Source organism: Coffea eugenioides, chromosome 3 (genome assembly GCF_003713205.1).
Source record: "Coffea eugenioides isolate CCC68of chromosome 3, Ceug_1.0, whole genome shotgun sequence".
NCBI classification, from domain to species: domain Eukaryota; kingdom Viridiplantae; phylum Streptophyta; class Magnoliopsida; order Gentianales; family Rubiaceae; genus Coffea; species Coffea eugenioides.
The window spans coordinates 44,957,146-44,982,738 of NC_040037.1; the positions used below are offsets into that span (position 1 = coordinate 44,957,146).

At 34.0% G+C, this 25,593-nt stretch overlaps 1 protein-coding gene across 1 annotated transcript; it reads right to left on the reverse strand.

Annotated features, from left to right (window-relative positions):
• Window positions 1–11,615: 11,615 nt before the first annotated feature.
• Window positions 11,616–13,701, reverse strand: LOC113765420 (L-type lectin-domain containing receptor kinase IV.1-like). Its single transcript, XM_027309589.1, has one exon. The coding sequence runs from the start codon at window positions 13,699–13,701 to the stop codon at window positions 11,671–11,673; it is 2,031 nt and encodes a 676-aa protein (XP_027165390.1). The 3' UTR covers window positions 11,616–11,670.
• Between the last annotated feature and the right edge of the window lie 11,892 nt (window positions 13,702–25,593).

Consider the following 25,593-nt stretch of genomic DNA (forward strand, 5'->3'; position numbering starts at 1 on the left):
TTAATTGAAAATAACGAAAGTCAAATTCTATGGTTATAACAGACTTTCATTAAAAATAATCAAATGCTATTAATAAGACATTATTGTTAAGTCAAAATCAAAGAAAATTTAGTGATGACATAATGTTATCACTAATTTATTCAAGATTATAATGACAAGAAAAGTCGTCACTAATTAAATTGCTAGTTTTTAATATTGTCAATTGCTAGTTTTTAATACTTTTGTGAAAATATTGATAATGGTTGAGAAAATTTTGTTACATTATTGCAAGTGATAAATGCACTTTTGTTCTTTTTCAAACATTTATTTTAATGTTTAATTTTGTTTAAAACTATTGTACTAGTATAGATTTGCAAGACAAAACTTAAGTTTTCAATAGTTAAAAAATTCATTACAGAGAAAACACAAAGTAGTAGTTGCAAAATGTGTATAAATTACAGATATTTTAATGTGTATAAATTACAGTTTATTTTAATGTTTAATTTTGTTTGAAACTATTTTACTAGTATAGATTTGCAAGACATAGATTTATGGGTAATTTCTTTTTTTTTTTGCTTTCACATATTTAATTTATGTTAAATACAAAACCTACCAGTTTCCCTTTCATAAAAATATTAGTGCAACACTTTTTGAATTTTACTTACAAACATTTATGTATTTAACATAAATTAAATGATTCAGAGTGAAATGCCCATAAAGAGCAGAATATTTGTTCATGTAATGGAGGAAACCCACAAAGAGTTGGTACTTTATGGGCCATTTCTTTTTTTAAAAAAATTTAATTTATGTTGAAAAGATAACCTGCCAGTTTTCGTTTTGTAAGAAATCAGTGTAACACTTTTTGAATTTTACTTACAAACATTTATAAATTTATCATAAATTATATGTTTGAGAGTAAAATGCCCATAAAAAGTTGGTACTTTGAATAGATAATGCTCATTTGCCCATAAACTACACTCCCTGAAGGCTATTTTGTTAATTACTTTGTAGTACTTTGTTATTCCTTTGCTAATACTACTTGGCATGTAGTACAAAAGATAAATCTGGCATAAATTTCTTATTCCATTGATAAAAAGACCTGCCTGCCTTATAACTATTGTAATGAAAGATATATCTTTAGAGTTTATAACAAATTATTACTTAAGTTTGAGAAAATTATAAAATATTTATGCATAGTTTATCAAGATACCATTCGCAATTTCCTAATAAAAAAATAGGGGCTAAATTGTAAAAGCTAGGGTGCCATAATAGAAATAATAAAATTGGTGTATTACATATGGGGGTTAAATTGCAAAAGTTAGAGTGCCATAGTAGAATTAATGAAATTGGTGAATTACATATGGGGCTAAATTACAAAAGTTAGGGAGTAATAATAGAATTAAAGAAATCAGTGTACTACATATGGGGGCTAAATTGTAAAAGTTAAGGTATCATAATGGAATTAATGGAATTTTTTACAACATTTAGGGCTAAATCGCAAAAGTTAGGGTGGCACAGTAGAATTAATGAAAGTGACTTAGAAATAAGTACTTTAAACAGTGACGATTAATTCTTGTCACTACATCTCAATCGGTAGAGTGACAGTGACGATAGAAGTTGTCACTATATAGATCATTTTAGTGACAACGTTTTTCAAGGTCGTCACTGAAGACTTAGTTGCTGTGTGCAATTATGACAACTTTCCTTCTCGTCACTAAACAACCACGTTTTGTGACAACTTTTGTTGTCACTAGAAAATGTTGTCACTAATGACCATATTTCTTGCAGTGTAGTTTGTGACAAAAATAATGGGTCGTCACTAAAAATTTAGTTGCTTTGATGCAATTGTGACAACTTTAGGTATCGCGACTAAAGAAGCTCCTTTTGTGACGACTTATTGTCATCACTACAAAATGTTGTCACTAATAACTTTTTTTTTAGTGATCAGTGACGACAACAAAAAGTCGTCCGTAAATAGGCCAAGCAATAGTGATGATGTTCTTAATGTCGTCACTATTGTGTGTTCTAAACACTCCCGCGCTCTTGCTAAATCTTGGCGGGAATTTACTAGTGGCGACTTTTCTAAGTCGTCACAAATGAGTTGGCTCCCATTAGAGGTTTGTGACGAGTTAGAAAGTTGTCAATAAAGGAACCCCTTTTGTGACAACTTTTTTTCGTCACAGAGAAAAGTTGTCACTGATGACCAATTTTCTTGTAGTGTCTAATTGAGTTTTTTAAAGTACCAAAGGCACTGATGAAGGGGTTATACCTTGTTTCTTAGTGATTAAGGTATTATACACTAATTCTCTATCTCTTTCTTCTTTCTTCACTTCTTATTCTTTCCCACAAAAAACTGCATCTCACTGATTGAAACTAAAATAGATGAATTGCATAGAGACCAATTTTCTCCTCAAATGATCAAAAGATATTCAAACTCCTTCCTCAAGATACTATTTTTGGACTTTTCAATTCTTCCGCTTTTCCCCTTCCCATCCTAGTTTCTCATTTTATTCTCAAGAAAATATCATCAGATGAACTTGTGACCTAATTAATTATCATTAATTGTAATTTGCAACTCATGACATTGTATTGAAGATTGAAATTAGCTTTTGATGACTTTCAAAACTTCACCCATAAATTCAATTACAAACTCCATTGTAAGATCCCAAGAACAACAATATGTTTTGTTGGGTGTCAAACTATCAAAAACAAAATTCCTACTGTAAAAATATAATTTGAATATAATGGTGAGCAGGATCATATCCACAAGAACTAGATGATTTATTTTCTTAGAGAAACAATAAATAAAATGGGGGATTGGTAGGAAATTAATCCAACTAATCAATTAAATAAAGACAAAAATAAAAAATTAAATAAAACTAAATTAATAAAAGATAAATCACTAGTCAAAGGTTTAATCTCCACTTTAGTTTATTGAACTGATCATTAATGCAAAAATAAAATCATTTATTTATAAATAAATTAGTTATGATTGTTAACAAACTCTAGCAACCCGCGCTCTCCTTACTAATTCGATAATCACAACAATCTTTGTGACTAATTCTCTTGCCAATAAAACAACTCTAAATAAACTCTTAGGATTTAACCTATTGACAACATTAATAATAAGAAAAGCTACCAATTGTAACTAACAAACACAAGTTCAGTTCATTTAAATTAGATTGTATATTCCCATGATATAAATTCAAGAGTTTCTACTACAATTATATCATTCGCCACAAACACTAAAACCATCAAACAATTATGGATTTGATATTTTAGATAGTAGTAGGTTATTTTGTCAAACCAAATAAGGGCCCTTTATTCAATTCAATCAAAACAATCATCTCAATAATGAAAAGAGAATATATAAATAATTATAAATAAATCAAACAATAAAACAAAATTAGATATTACAGTATTGTTGAACCAAAATTTCGATTATCCGCTGATTAGAAAGAGAGTTCATTCACTACTCACAGTGGAATCAAGACCACAAGAAATACTAGGGTTTATTTTAAGAGAAGGAGAAGAAAAGGAATTTTCGAACAAAAAGACGAAGCAGAAGAGTCCCCCTTGTTCCTACATTTTTCCAATATTAATAAGGAAAAGATCACTTTTCCTTTCTAGACTCTGCTTAAAATAAACTAACTAACAAAATATATTAATTAGTGTCCAAAATTAATTATATCACATCATATCCGATTAGGATCTCCAATTCCATGACTAATATGGACAACCAAGAGGCGTAACTGGCTTCCTAATCAAACAAGAAATTCATTTTGTGTCCTGCAGACTTCGCAGTAGAATAGGACGTGGTTGCGTCTTGTAGAACAAAATCTTCTAAAAATTTCTTATCTAATGCATTTTTTTCTATTTTTTCACCACAAATTCCGAGAAAGAACACCAAAAACGAAATATAAGTAAAATCTAGTAATTAACGCTATATTTTAGCAAAATAATGGAACAAGTATTCATAAATTAAGTGCATAACCATCTAACAAATCCCCCCACACCAAATCCCAAAAGTCATAATCAAGATGACAAACACTTCATAGCACAATATACTAGTACAAATATCAAATTTTCTCAACAATCCCATCAAAATCAGGATGCACAAGACATAACAACCCTCACATGAATCATAGTGTATACACTCAGCACTCAAATATTTAATGGACATTTAACACTCAAATTAATACCATCAAATGACATTACCATAAGTTTACTAATATATCATATCTCCATCACTAAATATAGATTTAGTGCATAAATCAAAGGGTCTTCAATGCAGGTTGTAATGGCTCTTGGGTAAAGGTAGGATAAAAAGGAAAATTTTAGGTGTCAATATATCAAAGGAATGCAAAAAAAAAAAAAACATTGCATGAAATTGTTACTACTTTTATAGGCATCTATGGTTCCAAGGTGTATTAGCAACTTCATCAACCCGGCAAGTGCAAACAAGTCTGAGGCCTTTTCCTGACTACCACAACACAACAAACATTTAAAAGAACACATCACAACATATTTTTGCCTTTTTTTTTCACTTTTTCCTTTTTTTCTTCTTTTTTTCCTTCAAAATTTTTTCGAACAATATTAAAACATATACACTTGCCAACTTCAATCATCACCTTGTAGTAGTAGTTTGAATTCCTCATGCAATGAAATTAGAACGTTCTTTCGACTCAAGGTTCAAATAGAAAAGTCTACACAAAAAGGTTCCGGTAACTTTTGTAGCTATTGAAAAAAAAAGGTCAAGGATGAAACATGGTTAATTAAGGGAAAACATAATCAAGGTAGGTCTTTAGAAAGTCAAAAGGTGTTAATCGTAATTGCCCTAGTCATTTTAACGCATCAAATTCAAGTGTAGTATCAATATGCATAATAAAGTAAGTTCTAAAATAATCAAACCATATATGATATCACTTAATAAAAGAAAATAGAGCAAATATAATTGTAAGTGCTCCTTAGGTTCAAAAGCTCACATATGAATTAAATATGTCAAATCTTGTACATCCTTCATTCAAGTCAATTGCAAGAAAATATAATACTTAAACCAATAATATTACACTATTCATATTTGCATCTTGACTGCTTGTTCAGAAGATAAAAGAAGCTCCAAAACCAGATTAAAAACTTATAAATTTTCATAAATTTTTTTTGGTAATTTTCACTTTAAATATCCCTCCCCACACATAAATCGGACATTGTCCTCAATGGATAAAAATAAAGAGCCAAAAAGGAATAAGAGGACTCCCCTAATTATTGAGCCAAGCACTCGGGGCAACAGAGGGCTGAAAACCAACATGAGCAAAATAGGCAGCCAAGGTTTGGGCCATAACAGAATTGTGACGGACAACCGGTGATCGATGTGTCGAAACTGTGCACCCAAATGGAAAAGCTAACATTTTGGAAGTTTATTTTGTTTCTTTGATACTGTCTTTTTCTTGGCCATAATTCAACAAAGCAATTAACTAATCCAAGACCAATATCGCAGAATTAACAGCAACAAATCAACTAGAGAGTCTAAATTCAATCACCAGTAGAAATAATTAATTTTGACAGCCCATTGTAATCTTTCAAGAGGCAACAACAGACAGCAATTAATAGATAGTCAAGATGGAGGAAATAATATATAGCCAACACGATCAATCCATTCAACCGACAACCATGTATATCCACAACTGATAACCAATGATTAAGAGTACACGAATAACCAAACTTCCCAAAATCAACAACCGATGGACCCACAAGCAATTGTACCAACCAGAATTGATAAGCAATTAACAATGAAAATTCATCAACCTCAAGTAATAGTCAACAACAACCTCCACGAGTCAACATCCATGATTGATATGCATTAACCAGAAGACAAACATTAACAAATACTATCCAATTGATAACCAATCAACACTTTATGAACCAGATCCCATCTCCGGGGGCAGAATAATACTTGCATGAGTATTCAGCAATTATGAAATTTGAGCAATAAAATTTACTCTAAACTGCTACTGTTGTCGGCAATGAAATTGTAAGAAAGGCTGGTCGGGAAGAGTCCAAATTGCTGATGAAGAAGATTGCACTGGTAGCAACCACCGGACTTACACACGAATGGATCAGAGGTGACAACTAAGGAATCGCTGATGGCCGACCAAAAAGAAAGAATTGACTGCTGCTCCACTGAACCAGCGACGATGAAGCTTCGTGCTTCAATGATAACTGACGAACACAAGCAGGAGCGATGAATAGAAACTTCGGTGAAGGTGGTGGACAACTATAGGTGATGATTAAGCATGACGATGCTCGTTTCGTTTTAATTTGTGAAGGTGGTCGGCTGCTCTTGGGAACGAAAAGAAAAGAGATTAGTTAGGGTCTTTACAGTAAAAAGGGAAAAGTTTAAATAAAAATGACAATAAGAAAAAGAATCTAAAATCAACTAAGAGATATATGTCCAAGTCTATTATCCAGAATTAGACCGTATCCAAACTATTTTTTTTTTAATAACTCCTGTTGTAATGCATGATCATGCTTTATTTCATCAGGTTTTAAAAACATCAATATGCACTCAGTATAGAGCGTGGGCAGTCTTATAATAGAAAGTCTTTTGCCCAAACAATTTGCAGTCATTCAAATTGAAAACGTCATAAAGTGCGCCAGCAGCCTACAAAAAAAAATCTTCTATCAAAAGAAAATGAAATAAACTTAACTTTCACACAAAACCTTGAAATAAAAACACAAAATGATTAAAAATTGAAACTCTTGGGTTGCCTTTAAAGTAGCATTATTTTTAACGTTTTTGGCAAGATGATACCATATTTATTCTAGGAGGATAAAACCTTTTAGTTTTTTTTTTCATTACTTCCTCCTCGTGCTAGTAATCTTTAAGCAGACGAGTCACTTTGTTTCCTGGTTCAAGATGTTTGGTCACTATAATTCCTAACTTTTCCGGCCATTAAGTTGAAAAACTTCTAGATCCTCCCACTTAGGAGGTAAATTCTGTTGTAGTACAAATGAATCATTTTCTCTCATACAGATTTTTTCATTGAATTTTGTGAAGCATTCCCAAAATTTCTTGCTCTTCCTCCTCTCGCTTGGATCTTGCAAATCTGCTATAGAATGAAAGAGGTATCACCACAATTAGGGGTTGTTCACTATACTCTTTCATTGGAAAGGTTTGACGTTGGGGTCTTATTCCTTCTTTCTCAACTTCCTCTTCAACCGCATGCTTAAATCCTATATTTTGAAACTCTTATAGTCCTTTATTACTTTTCAAGGTAATTGCACTCATATTTTGTTTGGGATTGACAATAGTCTGTGAGTTGCAATTCTTAAAAAATTTGAGACTCCAATCAGTTCACTCTAGATGCCATTCAACTCATTTGATCTTCCAAGTTTCGAATGCTCGTTCTTGTCTCCTGTTGAAATTATTGTATGTTAGCAGCTGGTGATTTACTAATTTCTTCAAGAAATATAACAGGTGTGGATGATGGTTGTTGCAATGGAATTGGTGGCCTTGTTGTGTAACTATAGTTGGGGTTGACCCTTCATACTTGAGTGTACATGTTTGAATAAGGATCATACACCCTTTGGAGAGAGATTGGGAATTCTCCAACAGTATAAACTTCGAAATCCAAGTCATCTTGTAATGTAGGACACATGTTAGTTGGATAACCCTGGTCATAACACATTTCAATGGTTTTAAATTGTTGCACTTGGCCTACAACCAACTTTTCCATAAAAGATGCTAGAAAATGTAAACATTGATCAATAGAAAAGGCACCTACCTTATGAAATCCTATATATGACCAAGGGTTGAGTATTGAAAGCCATAAACTAGCAACAAAATAAGGGAAAAACAAAAATTTTAAATCCAAAGAAAATAAATCAATAACGCACCAGTCCCCGGCAACAGCGTTAAAATTTGTTGGGTGTCAAACTAGTAAAAATAAAATTCCTACCCTAGAAATGAAATTCAAATATAACAGTGAGTAAGGTAGTATTCACAAGGACTAGGTGATTTATTTTCTTAGAGAAACAATAAATAAAATGGGGGATTGGTAGGAAATTAATCCAACTAATCAAATTAAATAAAGAAAAATGCAAAATTAAATAAAGCTAAATTAATAAAAGACAAATCACTAGTCAAAGGTCTAATTTCCACTTTGGTTCATTGATGCAAAAACAAAAATCATTTATTTATAAATAGATTGGTTATAATTGTCAACAAGCTCTGACAATCTGCTTCTCCTTACTGCTTCGATAATCACAACAAGTTCTGTGACTATTTCTTTTGCCAATTAACAAACTCTAAACAAGCTCTTAGGATTTAACCTATTGATAGTATTAATAATTAGAGAAGTTACCAATTTTAACCAACAAACACACAAGCTTGGTTCATTTAAACTAGATTATATATTTCTGTGACATAAATTCAAGAGTTTCTAATACAATCAAATTATATCACTCGTTACAAAACTAAAATCATCAAATAATTACGAATTTGATATTTTAAATCGTAGTAGATTATTTTGTCAAACCAAATAGGGATCCTTTATTCAATTCAATCAAAACAATCATTTCGATAATGAAAAGAGAATATATAAGTACTTATAAATAAATGAAACAATAAAATAAAATTAGATCTCACAATATTGTTGAACCAAAGTTTTGATTATCCTCTAACTAGAAAGAGAGTTTATCCACTCCTCACAGTGGAATCATGACCACAACAAATATTAGGGTTTATTGTTAAGAGAAAGAGAAGAAAAGGAATTGTCGAACAAAAAGACGAAGTAGAAAAGTCCCCCTTGTTCCCACATTTTTCCAATGCTAATAAGGAAAAGATGACTTTTTCTTTCTAGGCTCCTACCTAAAATAAACTAACCAACCAAATATATCAATTGGTTTTCAAAATAAATTATATCACATCATATCCAATTAGGATCTCCAGTTCTGTGACCAATATGGACAACCAAGAGGCGTAGCAAACTTCCTTATCAATAGAGCTGTTAAACGAACCGAGCTGTTCGGTAGCTCGGTTCGTTTCGGCTCGTTCGTGTTCGTGAAAGGCTCGTTCGAAATTTTAAACGAACCGAGTTCGAACGAATTTTTTTGTTCGATTAATAATCGAGCGAACACGAGCATGTTCGCGAGTTTTAACGAACGTTCGCGAACATGCTAAACGAACGTTCGCGAACACGAACATGTTCGCGAGTTTTAACAAACGTTCGCGAACATAGACATAATTATCATTTAACAAATTTAGGGTTAATTTTATGGCTGGACTTTTATATTTGGAGGGCAAATTTCTTTGTTTTATTTGTTGTTTTTATGTTAATGTTAGTTATATAGTTAATAAATAATAGAATTTAGTCACTTAGTGCTTTAATTATTTTTTAGAATGATTAATAATTTGCATGGCATATTTAAGGCATAAAATAATTTGGATTCGAGCATTTCGAACATGTTCGCGAACGGCTCGTTTATGTTAAACGAGCCGAACTCGAACTCGAACTCGAACACGAATTTTACTTAACGAACCGAACACGAACACAGGTTTGGAGTTCGAAAATTAACGAACGAACACGAACGTTGTTCGAACTGCTTAACGAACAGAGCTCAAACATGAGATACTCGGTTCGATTCGGTTCGTTTACAGCTCTACTTATCAAACAACAAATTCATCTCGTGTCCTGCGGACTCCGGACTTCATAGTAAAATAAGATGTGATCGTGCCTTGGAAAACGAAGTCTTCTGGAAATTTCTCATCTAATGCACTTTTTACTACTTTTTATCACAAATTCCTAGAAAGAACACCAAAAGCCAAATATAAATAGAATCTCGCAATTAATACCATATTTTAGCAAAATAATGGGAAAAATATTCACAAATTAAGTGCACAATTAACCATCAAACGTGTTTTTTTTTTAATTTCACAAATAAATGAAGGGCTAACAGGTTTGGTCTTTCTACATCACTTTTCAAAAACTCAAGTTTTCTATTGGGGTTTTAAGCAAAATTGGTGCAGCCCTTCTTTAGGTATGGTAAAAAGATATTATTATATCGAAAATGTTGATTTTGGAATGTGACTTTTAACAAGGATGTGAATTTAAGGTGAATGTAGAGTTTGGGGAGAAGGGAAATAGGCAGTATAATGGTGGAGAAGTTTCTAGTTTTACAAATGACAATAAATGGTCATCAAAAGGATGAGGTAAGTGATAGGTTTATACTCTTTAAATAAAGTTATCCGTTGAGATGAACTTTTAGTTGAGGAAGCAAGAGAAAAGAAAGAAGAAAGAGAAAAGTAAATAAAGGAGGGAGAAAAAGGAGAAAGGAAAAAAGATAAACAAAAAGTTAGAATACTGAAAGGTTAATTTTGTCCTATAGGAGTCAAGATAAAAATAAAAGGTTAAGTAGTAAAGTGAAAAATAAGATATACATTAGTTGTAATTAACTCCCGATTAAGCATGGTTTCTCAAATGTTAAATTTAGTCCAGGTTTCTCACTGCTCTGCTCTTGACTTTCCACATGTTGGATCCGTTGGCTAGGTCCCAAAAGTCGCGGTGAAAGCTATGTGTGTGTCAGCCCTATGCAGTTACAGTAGTCCGTGCTGATAATTGCAAGTACCAAAAAAAAAAAACTCATTCAATAGAGGATGAACAAAAAACTATTGAGGTTTGGCCATAAAAAAGGAACTAAATTTCTCTTTGATTTAGATCGAAGATTCGTATTCTATCTACAATTAAAAAAATTTCAAAGAAAATATCAATGCATTATTTTGATCTAATTAATTCTGTATACCTTTTAAATCTTTACACAACTTCTTTGAACTCTTCATGAACAAAAGCTAATCAAGGAAATGCCTTTGTACGTCCTGGATTCAGATTGAGGTTTATACATCAATTACTTGTTCGCTAATTCATATGACTTTAAATTTAGCGGCGGCCATCATTCAAGAGTGGGCCACTCAATTATGAGTTGATACGATTTAATATACAGGAGTTTTCCTAGTCCAATGACTTTTCTCATTCATCATGCCGATGAATTGTCTAGCACTTTCCTGTGATCCGTAAGATGCTGGAAAATGGGAGGTGCTCTCTAACAGGGGAAACGTCCAAATACCAGACTTGTTCGGTAATTGGCCACGTGCAAATGCAACAAATCCGAGTTGTGTTTTTCATAGTAGTACAACAATAATTAGATATTAAATGTACTGTGCCTCTTTTATATTGGTTCCAGGCAAATTAAACGGATAGCTTTTAAGCTTTTGTCATGATTAACTTCTTTTCTGTGATTACATTGTGAAGGCTATTATTCTTATCATAGCTCCATAGAAACATAATGAGCTCACAGAAAATTGTCATTATTCTAACATAATGGCTACCTTCGCGCTTATTTATGGGTATGTGGTATGATTTCGCTACCCCTTTAGTGGATGCTTCTCCGACTGGTTAAGTGCAAGTATTTCATTATTAACCTATGCATAGCTGTTTAATTCATGTTAAAAATACACAAAATTAAACAGACAACATAAACAAGGAAAGAAACCATTGCAAACTTGAATGCACTATTACATAAAATCACACTTAACAAAGCGACTTAAAGAAAATAATCACAGGAATAGAAGCTCTTCTTCATTTTTTTTTTTTTTGCGCTTCTTTTCAAACTTAACGCACAGAAAGATATTGTTAATCACCTACCACCAGAGAGAAGAGATTCTGCCACAGAATGAGAGAAATATTTGCCTGTGGAAGATGAGGATAACGATTTAATATCTTCATAGCCACCATAGGCAAAGCCAAGACCAATACCACAAATACCGATGGCCAGTGATGATAAATCTGGTAAGGTAACTGATCCCTCCAAGTACAGAAGAACTTGCCTCATACTTGGCCTAATCACTGGTTCTGAGTGAGAGCATAACAAGCCGAGTTTCAGCACCAATTCTGCTTCCTCTTTCACATATTCATTACCCAAAATATGATCAACTGCCCGGAGAATATTGCCTGCTTTCCAGCACGAAAATACCCAATCAACCAAAATGATGTTCTCTGCTGGTGCTGCTCGGGGTTCTATAGGTCTTCTTCCACAGGCAACCTCTAGCACAAAGGCCCCAAAAGCATACACATCAGTGCTCGTTGTGGCCCTCCCTGCCCTATTATACTCAGGGGCAAGGTAGCCAAGAGATCCAGCTACATGGGTGGTTTGAGGGAGAGTTCCGTGGTCGTATAGCCTTGCCAGCCCGAAATCTCCTAATCGTCCATTCAGTTCACCATCTAACAGTACATTACTGGCTTTTACATCTCTGTGGATCACAACTTGCTCCCATTCTTCATGTAGATAGAGTAATCCGGATGCTACACCTCTGATGACATGGAATCTTTGGCTCCAGTGGAGTGTATACTTGGGTTGGTTGTATAGAAACCTGTCTAGACTACCGTTGGACATGAACTCATATACCAAAAGTAACTCTCCTTTACGCCGGCAATAACCCAAGAGCGATACTAAATTTCTGTGGCGTAAGCGACCAATACTGACGATTTCTGCTACAAATTCTCTCATTCCCTGTCTTGCTTGATGAGAGACCTTCTTGACAGCAACCTCAGCCTTGTTGGTTGGCAAAACGCCTTTGTAGACCCTGCCAAATCCACCTTCCCCTAACAGCTCTGTTTCTCTAAACCCCTTGGTAGCAATGTATAAATCTTTATACTTGAACCTGTGAGGTCCGTAGGCAAGCTCCCAATCTTCCAGCACTTCTGCAAACTTCCACTTCCTGCTTAAATAATATGCTAATCCAAAAATTACAGTCAACAACAAAAGTGTGCAAATGAGGGGCAATCCCACCGTGAAAAGTTTAGACACCTTCTTAGGTCCAAACCGAGGTAGCTTAGGGAGCCGAGAGAGATCAAGTGCTTGTGCATCACCATTCACCTTGAAGCTCCATCCCAGTACAAAATGAGCTGTCCCTTCAATCGGACTAGTGGATGCAGAAAAACCAACATACATGGTTTGTTGTAAAATTGTTGAAAGATCATATGACAAAGAGAGAAGAGGAGTTTTTGGTTTAGAATCCGCTATTGGAGCTAATGTAACATTGATTCTCCTATCTACCCCCTCGTATTCCACCCAAAGTTGCATCGGTTGACCGCTGAAAAGAGTTAAGTTGTCAAATGAAATCTTATTATTAGCTTGGTAACTTGCTGGCCGAGATACATTAGATCTCAAAGAGTTAATATCAATACCAACATGGTTGCCATTGATATCTCCAAATTCTTCGTTTTGGAAAGTGTCAAGCTCCACTGCAAAAACGTGATTTGTTCGATTTCCAATGGTGCTTCCATTGAAGAGGCCGAGGAACCGTACGGAACGCCCTCCTGGAAGGCCTCTTGTTGGTGCAATCACGAAAGCCATTCCCGGACCGGTCACGACCGCGAGTTCAGGTACCATAGCAAACACAAATTGGGTGGAAAAGGAGAAAGCTGAACCGTTAGACGTGCTCTTGAAATTGATGGGATTAGGATAGAAGGCATGCCCCGTTTGTGATATGGTGGTATTTGTTACTTGTAGGAGGCCATTATTGGTGATTTTGGCTAATCCATCCAGGCTAAGATTTGATGATTGAAATCCTTGATAGATGAACCCAACATCGTCAGAAGCTGCTGCACCAGCTGCGATGTGAACTAGAAAATGGGCTAAGATTGCTGCTATTAGTTTGAATGACATGGCTTGATGGCTAAGACTTGTGTGTCAATTGCCAAATCCTTTGTAAGCTAATCCTAAGCTTGTAGCCTGTTGAAATCACTATCTTGTGCTGTAGTTCCTTCACTGTTTTGACATGGGATAATTTCAGAAACCTCCCCTGAGGTTTCTGATAGTCTCACTCACCTCCCCTAAACTTTGCAAAATATCAGATACCTCCCCTGAACTTATAGTTGGAGTAACAAGATCAGCACATGTCAGAAAAATGAGCATTAAAAAAATATTTTGAGGAGTGAGATGATATTTGTGTTCCACATATGCCCTTTTTGCTTATCCACAATTTGAGCTAAAGTAAAAGCAAAAAAAAGAAGTAATAAGTTGAATCAGATAGAGACAAATGCAAATGACTTCTTCAAGCAATGTTACAATGCTATTTATATTTTTTTTGTTTTAGCTATTAGACATTTATTTAGCTAATATGATCATTCAATTAATTGAAACATACTTCTGGTGATATAAAAAAAATGTATAGTTTTATAATTTGAGTGATTAAAAGTATAAATTTTTATTAGTTAAGTCATAAAAAAAATATTATTTGAATGATTAAAAGTATAAATTTTTACTATTTAAGTCACAAAAAAAATTTCACTATTTGGTTAATTGAGTGAATGGCAATTGCAGTTAAATAAATAGTGTAGCGATCAAATAACCAAATTCTCAATAGTTTAATAACTCTTTTTACGATTTTCTCTGTGGAAAATGAAATGAAGTAGCAAGATACTTCATTTCATTTAGTGCTAGATACTTTAGTTGAGATTTTTTTTTTAAAAAAAATTAATTCACACTGTAGTTAGTCGAATTTATTCAACAAGCTTCATTTGAATACCAAAACTTAGGTAGAACCGATTTTCAAAAAAATCAATAACCCAAATTGTGTCGCATCACTTTATGAGATGATGTAATATACAATTTACGTCATTAAATTTTTGAAAACCAATTTACCCAAATATAAGTAATGAGTTACACTAGATAATTGTCTTACAAAAAAAACATGAAATACATGACTTTAGAGAAAGGTAACACTAGTGCTAAACTCTTCATTGGTGATTGTACTACGAATAAAAAATGTAAAGAGGAATAGAAGGTATATCATAAGTTATATCAAAAGTTATATCTCTATTACTCATTTAACTAATTCTGTCAAAATAGCTTCAAAATATATCATAAGTTATGAGGGTATATCTGTCAATTTGCCATCAATGATATCACAAATAGGGCCCAATAATCTGACAAGGGAGGTATCTGATATTTTGTAAAGTTTAAGGGAGGTGAGTGAGACTATAAGAAACCTCAGGGGAGGTTTCTGAAATTATCCCTTTTGACATAGGGCAGTAGTCGTATTTATGGGAGTTGTCCAGCACAGCTGATGTCAGTGCGGTGACGTATTCATTATAGGGTACTAGAAGGAAAAGCTCACCTATGGGTGCGCAAATGAAGAAAAAATTTATATTATTTTTATTGAAATTAATGGAAGTTATTAGAATTTTGAAGTTTTTTTGGCAAACAAACAAAAAATAGAAATTATAAGTGGAAGTTATTAGAAGTTACTAAACTTAAATAGTTATCTTTAGTAAATCTTTACTTTTGTAAGGATAAAATTGAAAAACCAAAAAATGACACAAAATTTTAACCTCTAACCCCCTCCTCATGCTTTATATATTGAAGATAGTACGTAATCACAATATGAAATATTTAATCCATCTGCACCAATTTTTGTTTAAAGATCAAGATTGTGTTTTTATAGGCTATGACAACTACAAGAATAGTAGGAAACTGAATCCAACCACAGTCGCACTGGCCTTAAATCCAATATTCAATAAGAGATTGGTACAATTGACATGGTTGCTATATTTCTTATAGTAGTTAATGTATGCTTATAAATATAGTTGTATTCGCATGTTCATTTGATATACATGAACAAAATTCAGACAAACAACAAAATAATGTTACATAAACCATGTCATGTAAAATATACAATAACTATGTAATAATACCAAAACACTATCTTACCTGCCCCAAACTGGTTCAATATCTTCCTTAGCTTTTTGAAAAAGGAGAGACAGCACATACTGATTGAAAGGACATCATTATGTCTGTTTATATAATTTTTATTTATGCTGGGAGAAAATTAAAAAAAAAGAAAAAGAATTTAACAGCAAAGTCAGGCTTGGTCCTTTAGATTTAAACAGATGTGTGTTTTCTTTACTAAATAGTTACTAATAGTTGGTTAGCACGAGTATAGATAGTTTAATGGCTCAAAAACAATTGATGTGGGGACATTATATACCAAATCCAAAGGGTGCTCAAAAAAGTGGATGTTATGATTTTGGGTGGTTATGCAGTGTTTGTTCTCGACTATGTGTGGGTAAAAACGAAATGAGATGCCCCAAGTCCCACTGCAGCAATAGGAGACGAAAGGGAATGATACATACCTTGGGCGGCACATTGGTATGGGTGAAGGGAGTCTGCCAAAATATGCTTTTATTATCTGGTTAACGTTGAAAAGGAAGTTGTCGACTAAGGATAGACTGCTGAAATGGGGTATGACTATTGTGTCTCTTTCAGGTGTGTCTTATGTGTCCTGGCAGATGAGTCCCTAGACCGCTTGTTTTTTGCTTGTGCCTTTTCCTGATGCGTGTGGGATTAAGGTGCAGCATTCTTATGTTTGATGTGTAGATATCTCTTACCTTGGAGTCAGGAAAAGGAATGGTGGTGTAAGCATTCTTATTGGAAATCTTTTAGTGCAAAACTGAGAAGACTGGTGCTTGCAGTAACTATGTGGCAACTGTGGCAGAAAAGAATTAAGAAGTCTTTCTGCTTGTTGAGGCAATCTCCATAATATCTTGACCAAAGGTTCCGCAAACTCAGGAAAGTTGGGAGTTGAAATCGGAGGGGAGATTACATTTGGATTGCTTGTATGGTTGAGTAATGAATTGTATAGAAATTCTTTTTTGTATTGTTGTATGTCTATAGGATGTGTACGATGATTGCTTAGATCATTAGAGGTGATTGTTGATGCATTAGGGAAAGATTCCCTTCGTAAAGCTGATTTTCTTATGATTAATAGAAGTATGAAATTTTGCCCTCCCCCCCCCCCCCCCACACCACAATCCCACAAAAAAGCCTTGAATTAATCACTTCTGAATCCGTTGTCTCAGCCTAAAATTACTGGATTAGCCCTGGGACCTCAAGCGCTACAGTTGATATCGAAAACGACTTTCGCACGATTTCTGCATGGGGTATGGCTGGGTCCAAATGGTATTATAGTTTCAGTTATGCAAGGGAATGCTCGAGTTAAGTGCTGTGGTCTAAGTGGCATTATAGTTCTATTTATGCAAGGGAGTGCATGAATTAAATGCCACATTTGATAGAAAGTACCTCTAAAACTTGTGGATGACTAAAACTTACGTGCCTAAGTGACATGTTCGATGGGAGGTCACCTCTATAACTTGTGGGGCTAATTCCATTAATGGATAGTTCAGCTCCTATTATGAATCGACTTTACAAGGACGCAACCACAAGAGATGGTAAATGAGAGTCCCCAAGTCCCATATCAGAAGCGAGAGAAAAAAAAAAAGAAATAAAATATAATTTTGGATTTGTTAGGTTATTTTTAATTTGAATTAACCATTTTGAATCTTTGATTTCACTCAAAAGTCATCGAGTCAACTAAATGTAATAAAGTTGAACATTCTTATATTGAAACTTGTTTAAATATTTTAAAAAACTTGAAATTATATTCAAATTTAGCTTGCTTATTTATTAAATCGAACTCACATGAGAGATTTTATTTGTTCGAGCATAAATCAAGTTCGAGTAGTTCAAACTTTCACAAACAAGTTACAAATTTTATATTAATCAAGCCAAACTCAAAATTTCGTTAAACAAAAAACTTGTTCATGTTTAGATTGATTAATTAGAAAACAAAGATCGAACAATCTCTTAAAAGGCCAAGTGTGAATCTAGTAATGAATAGTTTGATAACTCATTCAGCACATGGTGCAAAAATGAAAAATGAGGCCCAAAAATCCCACATAAATTCCTATATAGCTATCAAAAAAGTCTAATTTATACGGTAAGAGCTCTGCCCCTACCTGTGAGACGCCTCTGAAAAAAAACAGAACTGTGAATTCTAACGAGCCGAAGCGGACAATAACTAAAATGAATTCCATAGATTCTAGCATCAAGATAATGGCACAATCTGTAGGATCGTCAGACCCAATAGCGCGCACGAGACTCATCCTAAGATGGGGACTCAGTGACGTATGGATGAGGCCCAAAGATTCTAAGATGGTTGATAACTGTGAAAGAGTCGAGTTCATCAGGTAAAGGGTTGATAACCATGACACCAATACGACAAAGAGGACTAAACTAAATATGAGCTTCAAAGACAGATTCTCGCATCAATATAATGGCAACGTCTATGGGACCTTGGACCGTACACAGACACTCTTAGGAAATAGTAATAACTGCAACTATAGAAAATGACTTTGGCGTGAAGATTCATTTTCTTTAAGGAAATTTGCTTCCATTATTCTACTATCGAGTTTGTGACAATTCCTTTTAGGAATAACAAAGCCAATCAGAATTTCCACACATTAATATGCCAAAATTCTCTCAAGAACAGTTTTAGAGAATATCGTTTTGAAAGAAGTAGAAGAATAGTAAAATTAGAAGTCAAAGCAAGTTTTCTGATATTTGGACACTCTTATTTATAACGTTTAAATACCCCTAAAGAAATGTCATGTCTTTTGAAAATATATTTCTTCATGAATATGCACCTTTTTAAAATGAATGGGCACTTAATGGTTGTATGAGTTGTATCATTAGATACAACCTCTAAAAGGAAACCGTTTAGTTAAGAAGAAATATTAAAACTAAATTAATTTTTTTTTTAAAAGGAAATTTTATTAATGAAAGATTGAAAACATAGCCTGGGATAAAGCAAAAGCCTTAGCCCCTAAAAGCAAAACGGAAGTTACAAAAATTTTGCAGATCCAAAGCCAAAAGTCCCCTAGTACGAGTCGGCAACTGTGAGCCCTTAGTGAAAATAACTCGAGTACCTGACATGGCCCCATATGCCGCTAGCGAATCCGCCACGGTGTTCCCCTCCCGGTAGCAATGGCAGAAGTGGTGAGAGCTTGGCTCACCCATCCGAATAGCACGAACTATAGGCCGAATCCCCGCGGGGACTCCCCATTCCCCCCTTAAACACTTAATCAGAACCAGGCAGTCAGATTCTACGATTAACCGAGAGACCCCAACTTGGCGCCCCGGCCCCAAGAGGAGTTAAAACTAAATTAATTAAAATTAATTTCGGTTCTTAAGACTCAAGTGCCAATCTTTTAACCATTAAATTTATACTATTCTAATTTAATAGTCAACATAACAAATGCATGTGCAATTTTGAAATTTCCCTCCAAAATTTCCCACCATCCAACTTTATTTGAATAGGTGTGCAATTGATTATAAATCTCTTCTATTCTTCACACACTTTCAATGTGGGACTCATCACTAATTATTTCTTACAATCCCCCACTTAGTTAGTGATAAATCAAAATCAAAACATTTTAAGATTTATGTATAAAATAGGTGTCTTTTGACTTAAACCTATTATTAGTATAATTATTTCAAAACCTTGTTGAAATTGATGGTAATTATAAATTTTAAATCACAATTCCTATATAACAAGATTGAAAATAACTATACACATAAATCTTAATTATTTCTCATAAAACGTTTACCGTGAGTTTTAGCACCGTATTATGGGACTTCCTTAATTGGAGGGCTTATGGTCATATAAGCACAAGGACCAAAGACTTCGGGTTGCCTCATAGTTAAGAAAGATGTTGCATGCATCCAAATCAACAAGCACTGACAATACATGAAAGATTCCTTTCATGATTGTTGATATTTACCCTTATCACCAGTAGTGTACTAGTAAATATGCCAAAGAGGTACTCAGGAATGTCAACAGGATGGTGCATTATTTATCTATGTATGCAAAATTTGCCACCTGTTTTGAATTCCTATGAAATTCTACTCTATCTTTATTCATCAATTCATATTGGACGTTTTTCAACAAATTTTGTAATAAAATTGATATTACTATTTTTATCAAGGGGGAAAAAAGAAGAAAGAACTAGAAAAAAGTTGGAGACACGGTCTCGGTCATCTCAGGGCAAGCAAAAGAGAATGTGTGGACTGTGGAGGACGTGGATGGACCGATGGATGGAAGCAGGTGAGTGAGAAGAAATGAGTGAGAAGAAAAGTCAGTGGAAATCCAAGAATAAACAAAAAAACAAGTGCCCGTAGGGTCCTTGAAGGGTCCTTGTCTATTGGTCTCTTACATTTAAACACTTTACCGATGATTTTTACCGGTAGGTTACCTTTCCAATTATTAGCTGCTACAATAAATTCGAGAGTGAATTCTTTCCAACCGTTTTTCAACTCGGACTGGAAGACGAATAGGTGAGGCTCAGGGATCAGGTGCTAAAGGTCCGACCAATCAGATTGGAATTAAAATATCAGGTGACATTAGGATGATGTCATAAATATATTAGTAAAAATTATTTAGTTAATATACAAAATATTATGTAAATATCTACTAATCTGATGACAAATGTCCTTTTTGCGTTTTTTTTTTTTGTTTTTGGCAACATTGTTTGATTCTAAATCTTTTAAACTTAACTCAAATTTTGATACTATAAAACTTCAAATGCACATTGGTAACTCTGGAACTAAGTTATTAAGACCCATTTGAAGAAAATATGAATTTAAGGATGCAAATACAAATAATAAAATGTTTATAAGACTTTTTATATTTATTCAAAACATCTATCGTCTAAAGTCAAATACTAAAGAAGTTTTGGACACTAATGTATAAGTTCTATCTTTTATAACCTAATTGGAACCATTGCTGCTGCGCTGTGCCTCCAGAGCCTAGACTACAAGTTCATCGTCTTCGATTTCTTTTCTTCGTATTTTCACTATTTGACCTTCCTTTTTTTTCCCTTCATTCTACAAACACATAAAATAGATATTTCTACTCTTTATTCATTTTCTCTTCACTTTTTTGTTCTCCATTTGAAACCTTTCCATCTCTCTCCCATCTTTTTGTCCTTTTGATTCTTCATCTTCTTTTTCTTGATTTTCTTTTGTTTTACCCCTTTTTAAGTTCAGATCTGCTATTAGTTTTGGTTTAAGGGATAAATTTTCCATTGTTGAAGTTATAAAAAGAAAAAATGTCAAGTTAAAAGAAAAAGGTGAGTGGCAAGTAAAAAAGAAAAATCGAGTTCCTAATGGTTTTCTGGGCTTACGGTCGAACCTAGCTTTTGATGGGGTTTGATGATTGGTCTTTTCCAAAACGATTTTTTAATTCAACTTGGACCAGATACATATCCGGTTCTGATTGAATCGGCTGGTCTGATCCAAGTTTAAAAACACAATTTCCAACGGTCTGAGGCTAACTAAATTTGTTGTTCAACTCCCTCACTGCTCTCGTCTTTCCACACTAGACAAATGAAAACAACAAGAGCTCCAACTCCAAGCCTATCTTCTTTTTTTTTGTCGAAACGATAACTTTATATATCATCCTAAACACTTTACAATAATTGGACAAGGGTCCAAACAAAAAAGACAACTGTCGCATCATGAGTTGATGCATTAGCATCTAAGATTGAGATTAACCCATTCTTGATCAAACCAGCAGTTAAGAGCGTGCAAGCTCAACTTAATGCTATCTTAATGCTATCTAATTTTCTTGTACTAGTTACAGAAAAGGAGCACAGATGAAACATTCTACACAAGGACTGAATATTCTCTAAAAGTGTTGCCAACCCCAAGCCTATCCTTTGGGTATTTTATGAAGTCTAGTGCACGTGAAAGCGGGTCTCACAAGTTGAGTTGTATCTAATTTAAATCGGTTGGTGTAATTTTTATTACTTTTGTATGAACTCATACAGTATAGTTATAAATTTGAATATGACAATTCATACAATTAAACAAGCAAAAATTTATAATTATATTAAAATTATAGGGATTTATACCAAATATCAATAAGAATTACACGAATCGGTTAAAACTGAATAGGACTTGACTTGTAAGCTGTCACGAATGATTGCATAACGTTAGACTGGTTGGTTGGGTCTTAACGAAAGCTATATATCTGTAACACCATAACCATTCATGATAGTATGTGCAGACTACTGCTAGGTCCGTGTACAAAGAATCATACAAGTTGTTTGAGTAAAGGATGGACAAACCTAATTAAGGAAACGCATTGGATTTGGATGTCCTGGATTTAGATTGAGGCTTACACATTGATTATATGCTATTATGACTTTAAATTTGGTAGCTAGCATCTACAAGACTACCCCATTCATTTATGAGTTGATAAGAATTCACTAAATGTAGAGCCATTGTGCTAGTCTATGAACTTTCTTTGTAAAATCTCAATTACAATTAATTCTCAAGCACTTTTCGGTGATCCATGAGATGCTGGAAAATGGGATGTGCTCTTTAAAGTGGGGAACATCAAAATATGACACTGAAGTAAAATAGGCCAAACTGTTGCATGAACAATTCAAAGAAATAATCAAAGGGTGTTTCACAAACAACTCTTAATAAGATTCAAAGAACTTTAGGAAATCGTGAAAAAACTCACAAACAACTTTTCTTTTCTTTTTTTTTTTAGCATAAGTGGGAGGGCTTGAATCTAGAAGTAGAATCTCTCATTTATACTTTCTTTCCCCAAACCACCAAATCCATCCCCTCAAACTCACAAAGAACTTGGTAATGAACCAAAGGAAAATTTTATTGATAACTGAAGTGATCTCCGAAAGGGCCTATTTATAGACTTGAAAACAAGAGAACTAAAAGAAATGTTTTGTTAGTTAAAGCAAGCAATCAAGCCATTCAATTATTCTAATTATATCAATCATTTGTTCTAATAAAATCACAGAAAAATAAAATAAAATCCTACTAAATCTCATTATATCTTGGCATTATGGTAAAATGTGATTAAATTTTCATGTGGTATTATTGCCATAATATTCTTCTTCCTTTCATTTTTCATGCGATCTATTTTGGTCAAAAAATCTTCCAAAATATGTTTTACATCAATCCCTCCCCTTTGAGAAGAACTCGTTCTCGAGTTGTTTTGAAGAGTAGGATAGAGAGGTTTGTCAAATGGATGATGAAAGAAAAGATCTGCAATATTGAACATGCGTGAGATATCCCATGATTCCGGCAAATCAATAGCATGAGCATTTGGATTAATCCTTTGCAAAATCCTGTAAGGACCATATTTGCATGGCTGCAACTTATGGTATTGGCTAACTAGAAACAGCTGTTTGCGCAAGAAAATTATCACCTTATCCCCAACTTTAAATTTTGCAACCCGACGATGCTTATCCGTAGCAACTTTAAATTTTGCATTAGTGGCTTCCAACTTCTACTTGATTTCCTCCTGTATAACATGTGTATCCTTTGCCATATTTCGTATTACAACACTATATCCTAGAATACTAGGAAGTTTCACCAAATCAACTACATGTTTAGGAGGTTTCACGTATACAATAGATACCGGTGATCTTCCAGTTGAGCTATGAATTGCATTATTAAATGCAAAGTCAGCTTGAGGAATTGCATGGTACCACTGTCGAGGACATTCTTCACAAATGTATCTCACGAAGTTGCCAAGAATACGATTAACTATCTCTGTCTAACAACCTATTTTAGGATGAGCTGTACTGTTGAAGTTCAACAAAGTGTCAAATATCATCTACAAGGTTAGCCATAGCCAAAAGTGGCTCAAGAACTTGGTGTCTCTTTCAAAAGTGATAGATTTTGGCACTCTATACAAATGAACTACCTCTCGAAAGAATAATTGAGCAATATGAGACGAGTTTGAAGTCTTGTGACACAGAAAAAGGCGCACCATTTTTTAAAATCTATCAACAACCACAAACACATAATCTATATCGTTGAGTTCTAGGTACTCCAAGCACAAATCCCATTGTTAGTCTTTCCAAATAGTTTCAAAGACAAGCAATGGAGTATATAACCCTGTATTTTGAGATTGCCCCTTTGTTGTTTTGCAAGTGTAGCATTTACATATAAAGTTTTGCATATCAAGCTTCAATTGAGGCAAGAAATCCCTTTCCTCCAAATCTGAAGTAGTCTTATCAATGCCTAAGTGTCCACTAAGACCACCATCATGCCAATCACGAATCAACTGCCCGTGCAAGCAAAGATAAGGAATGAATAGATGATTACCTTTGAAAAGATAACCATCATATATATGAAAATCATTCTGTTTTTCCTTAGTCTTGCATGCAAACAACAATTCCTTGAAATCATTATCATCCAGATAGGCTTTTTCCAATACATCAAAATGTATAATTTCATGGTTCATAGTTATAAGCAAAGTTGCACGCCTGCTCAAAGCATCAGCTACCTTGTTCTGCATGCTTCAGAATGAATGGAAATTGCTAAAGATAAGCACTCCACCCAGCATTCATCTTACTATCATACTTCTGATTGTTGTTGTACTTTAAGGCTTGATGATCCATATTAGAGCACAAACTGATTCTGGACCAAGTAGAGCTCCTAGTGCCTTAGAGCAAAAATGACTGAGTAGAATTTCTGATCATAAGTGAACCACTTCTTGTGAGTCTCACTCAATTTCTTGTTAAAAAAAGCCACTAGCTTGCCTTCTTGAGATAAAATAGCTATAATGCTAGTGCTACAGGTATCACGTCACTACGAATAGTTTGCCAACAAGGCATGGTACGACGGTTAGCTTTTCCTTAATTAAGGCAAATTTCTTGTCTTGCTCAGGACTCCGTTGAAATTTCTCCTTCTTCAGGCAATCTATCAATAGTGCTACAATTGAACTGAAATTATAGATAAAACACCGATAGAAAGTTGCTAGCTCATGGAAGCTGCGCATATCAGTCATAGTGCATGGGGTAAGCCAATCACAAATAGTCTTCACTTTTTCCTTATCTGCCGTCATCACTTATTACAAAACCTAAGAAATCCAAGCTTGTCACTAGGAATTTACATGTCTTCAAGTTAATATACAACTTATTGGCCTGCAAAACCACTAGCACTTAGCACAAATGCTCCAAGTGCTCCTGCTCAGCAGCATTGTAAATCAAAATATCATTAAAGTAAACCATAATAAATTTTCTAATGAATAGTGTTAGAACCACATTCATAAGGTGTATGAAGGTACTTGGGGCATTAGACAATTCAAATGGTATCACTAACCACTCGTACAAGCCATCCCTGGTCTTGAATGCCATTTTCTATTCATCTATTGGATGAATATGGATTTGATGATATTCACTAGTAAGGTCAATCTTTGAGTGAAATCGAGATCCAAATAAGCAATCTAGCATGTCCTCCACTCTAGGAATGGGGAATCAAAATAAGCATATGATCTTGTTGATAGCTTGAGTGTCGACACATGACGAGGTTCTACCATGCACCAAATTTTAATAAAACCTAAACACCCCATTTTCTGCAAGTATACAGATCGTTTATCGAGCATAGGGGATATTAGGTATCAATCCCATAGGGAAGATTGTCAATTATCGATGATTTTGAAATTCTTTTATTATTCAAACTATCACAAGTGTAAGAAATTAAATCTACAATATAACATGAGATAAAAGTAATACAAATAACAATAGAAAGCTCTAAGGCATATGGGATTCCTTGCTACTCTTACAAGTGAAATTACTGGTTAATTGAATGTTATTATCTTGATTAGTTATGGTAATTTCTTCATGTATGTAAAACCTACTCTCATAGTGAATCAACTATACTTGTAGCTAAGCCATACCT

Excerpts from the sequence above, each read along its gene's own strand:
- LOC113765420 (XM_027309589.1), bottom strand. The coding sequence starts at position 13,701 with ATGTCATTCAAACTAATAGCAGCAATCTTAGCCCATTTTCTAGTTCAC.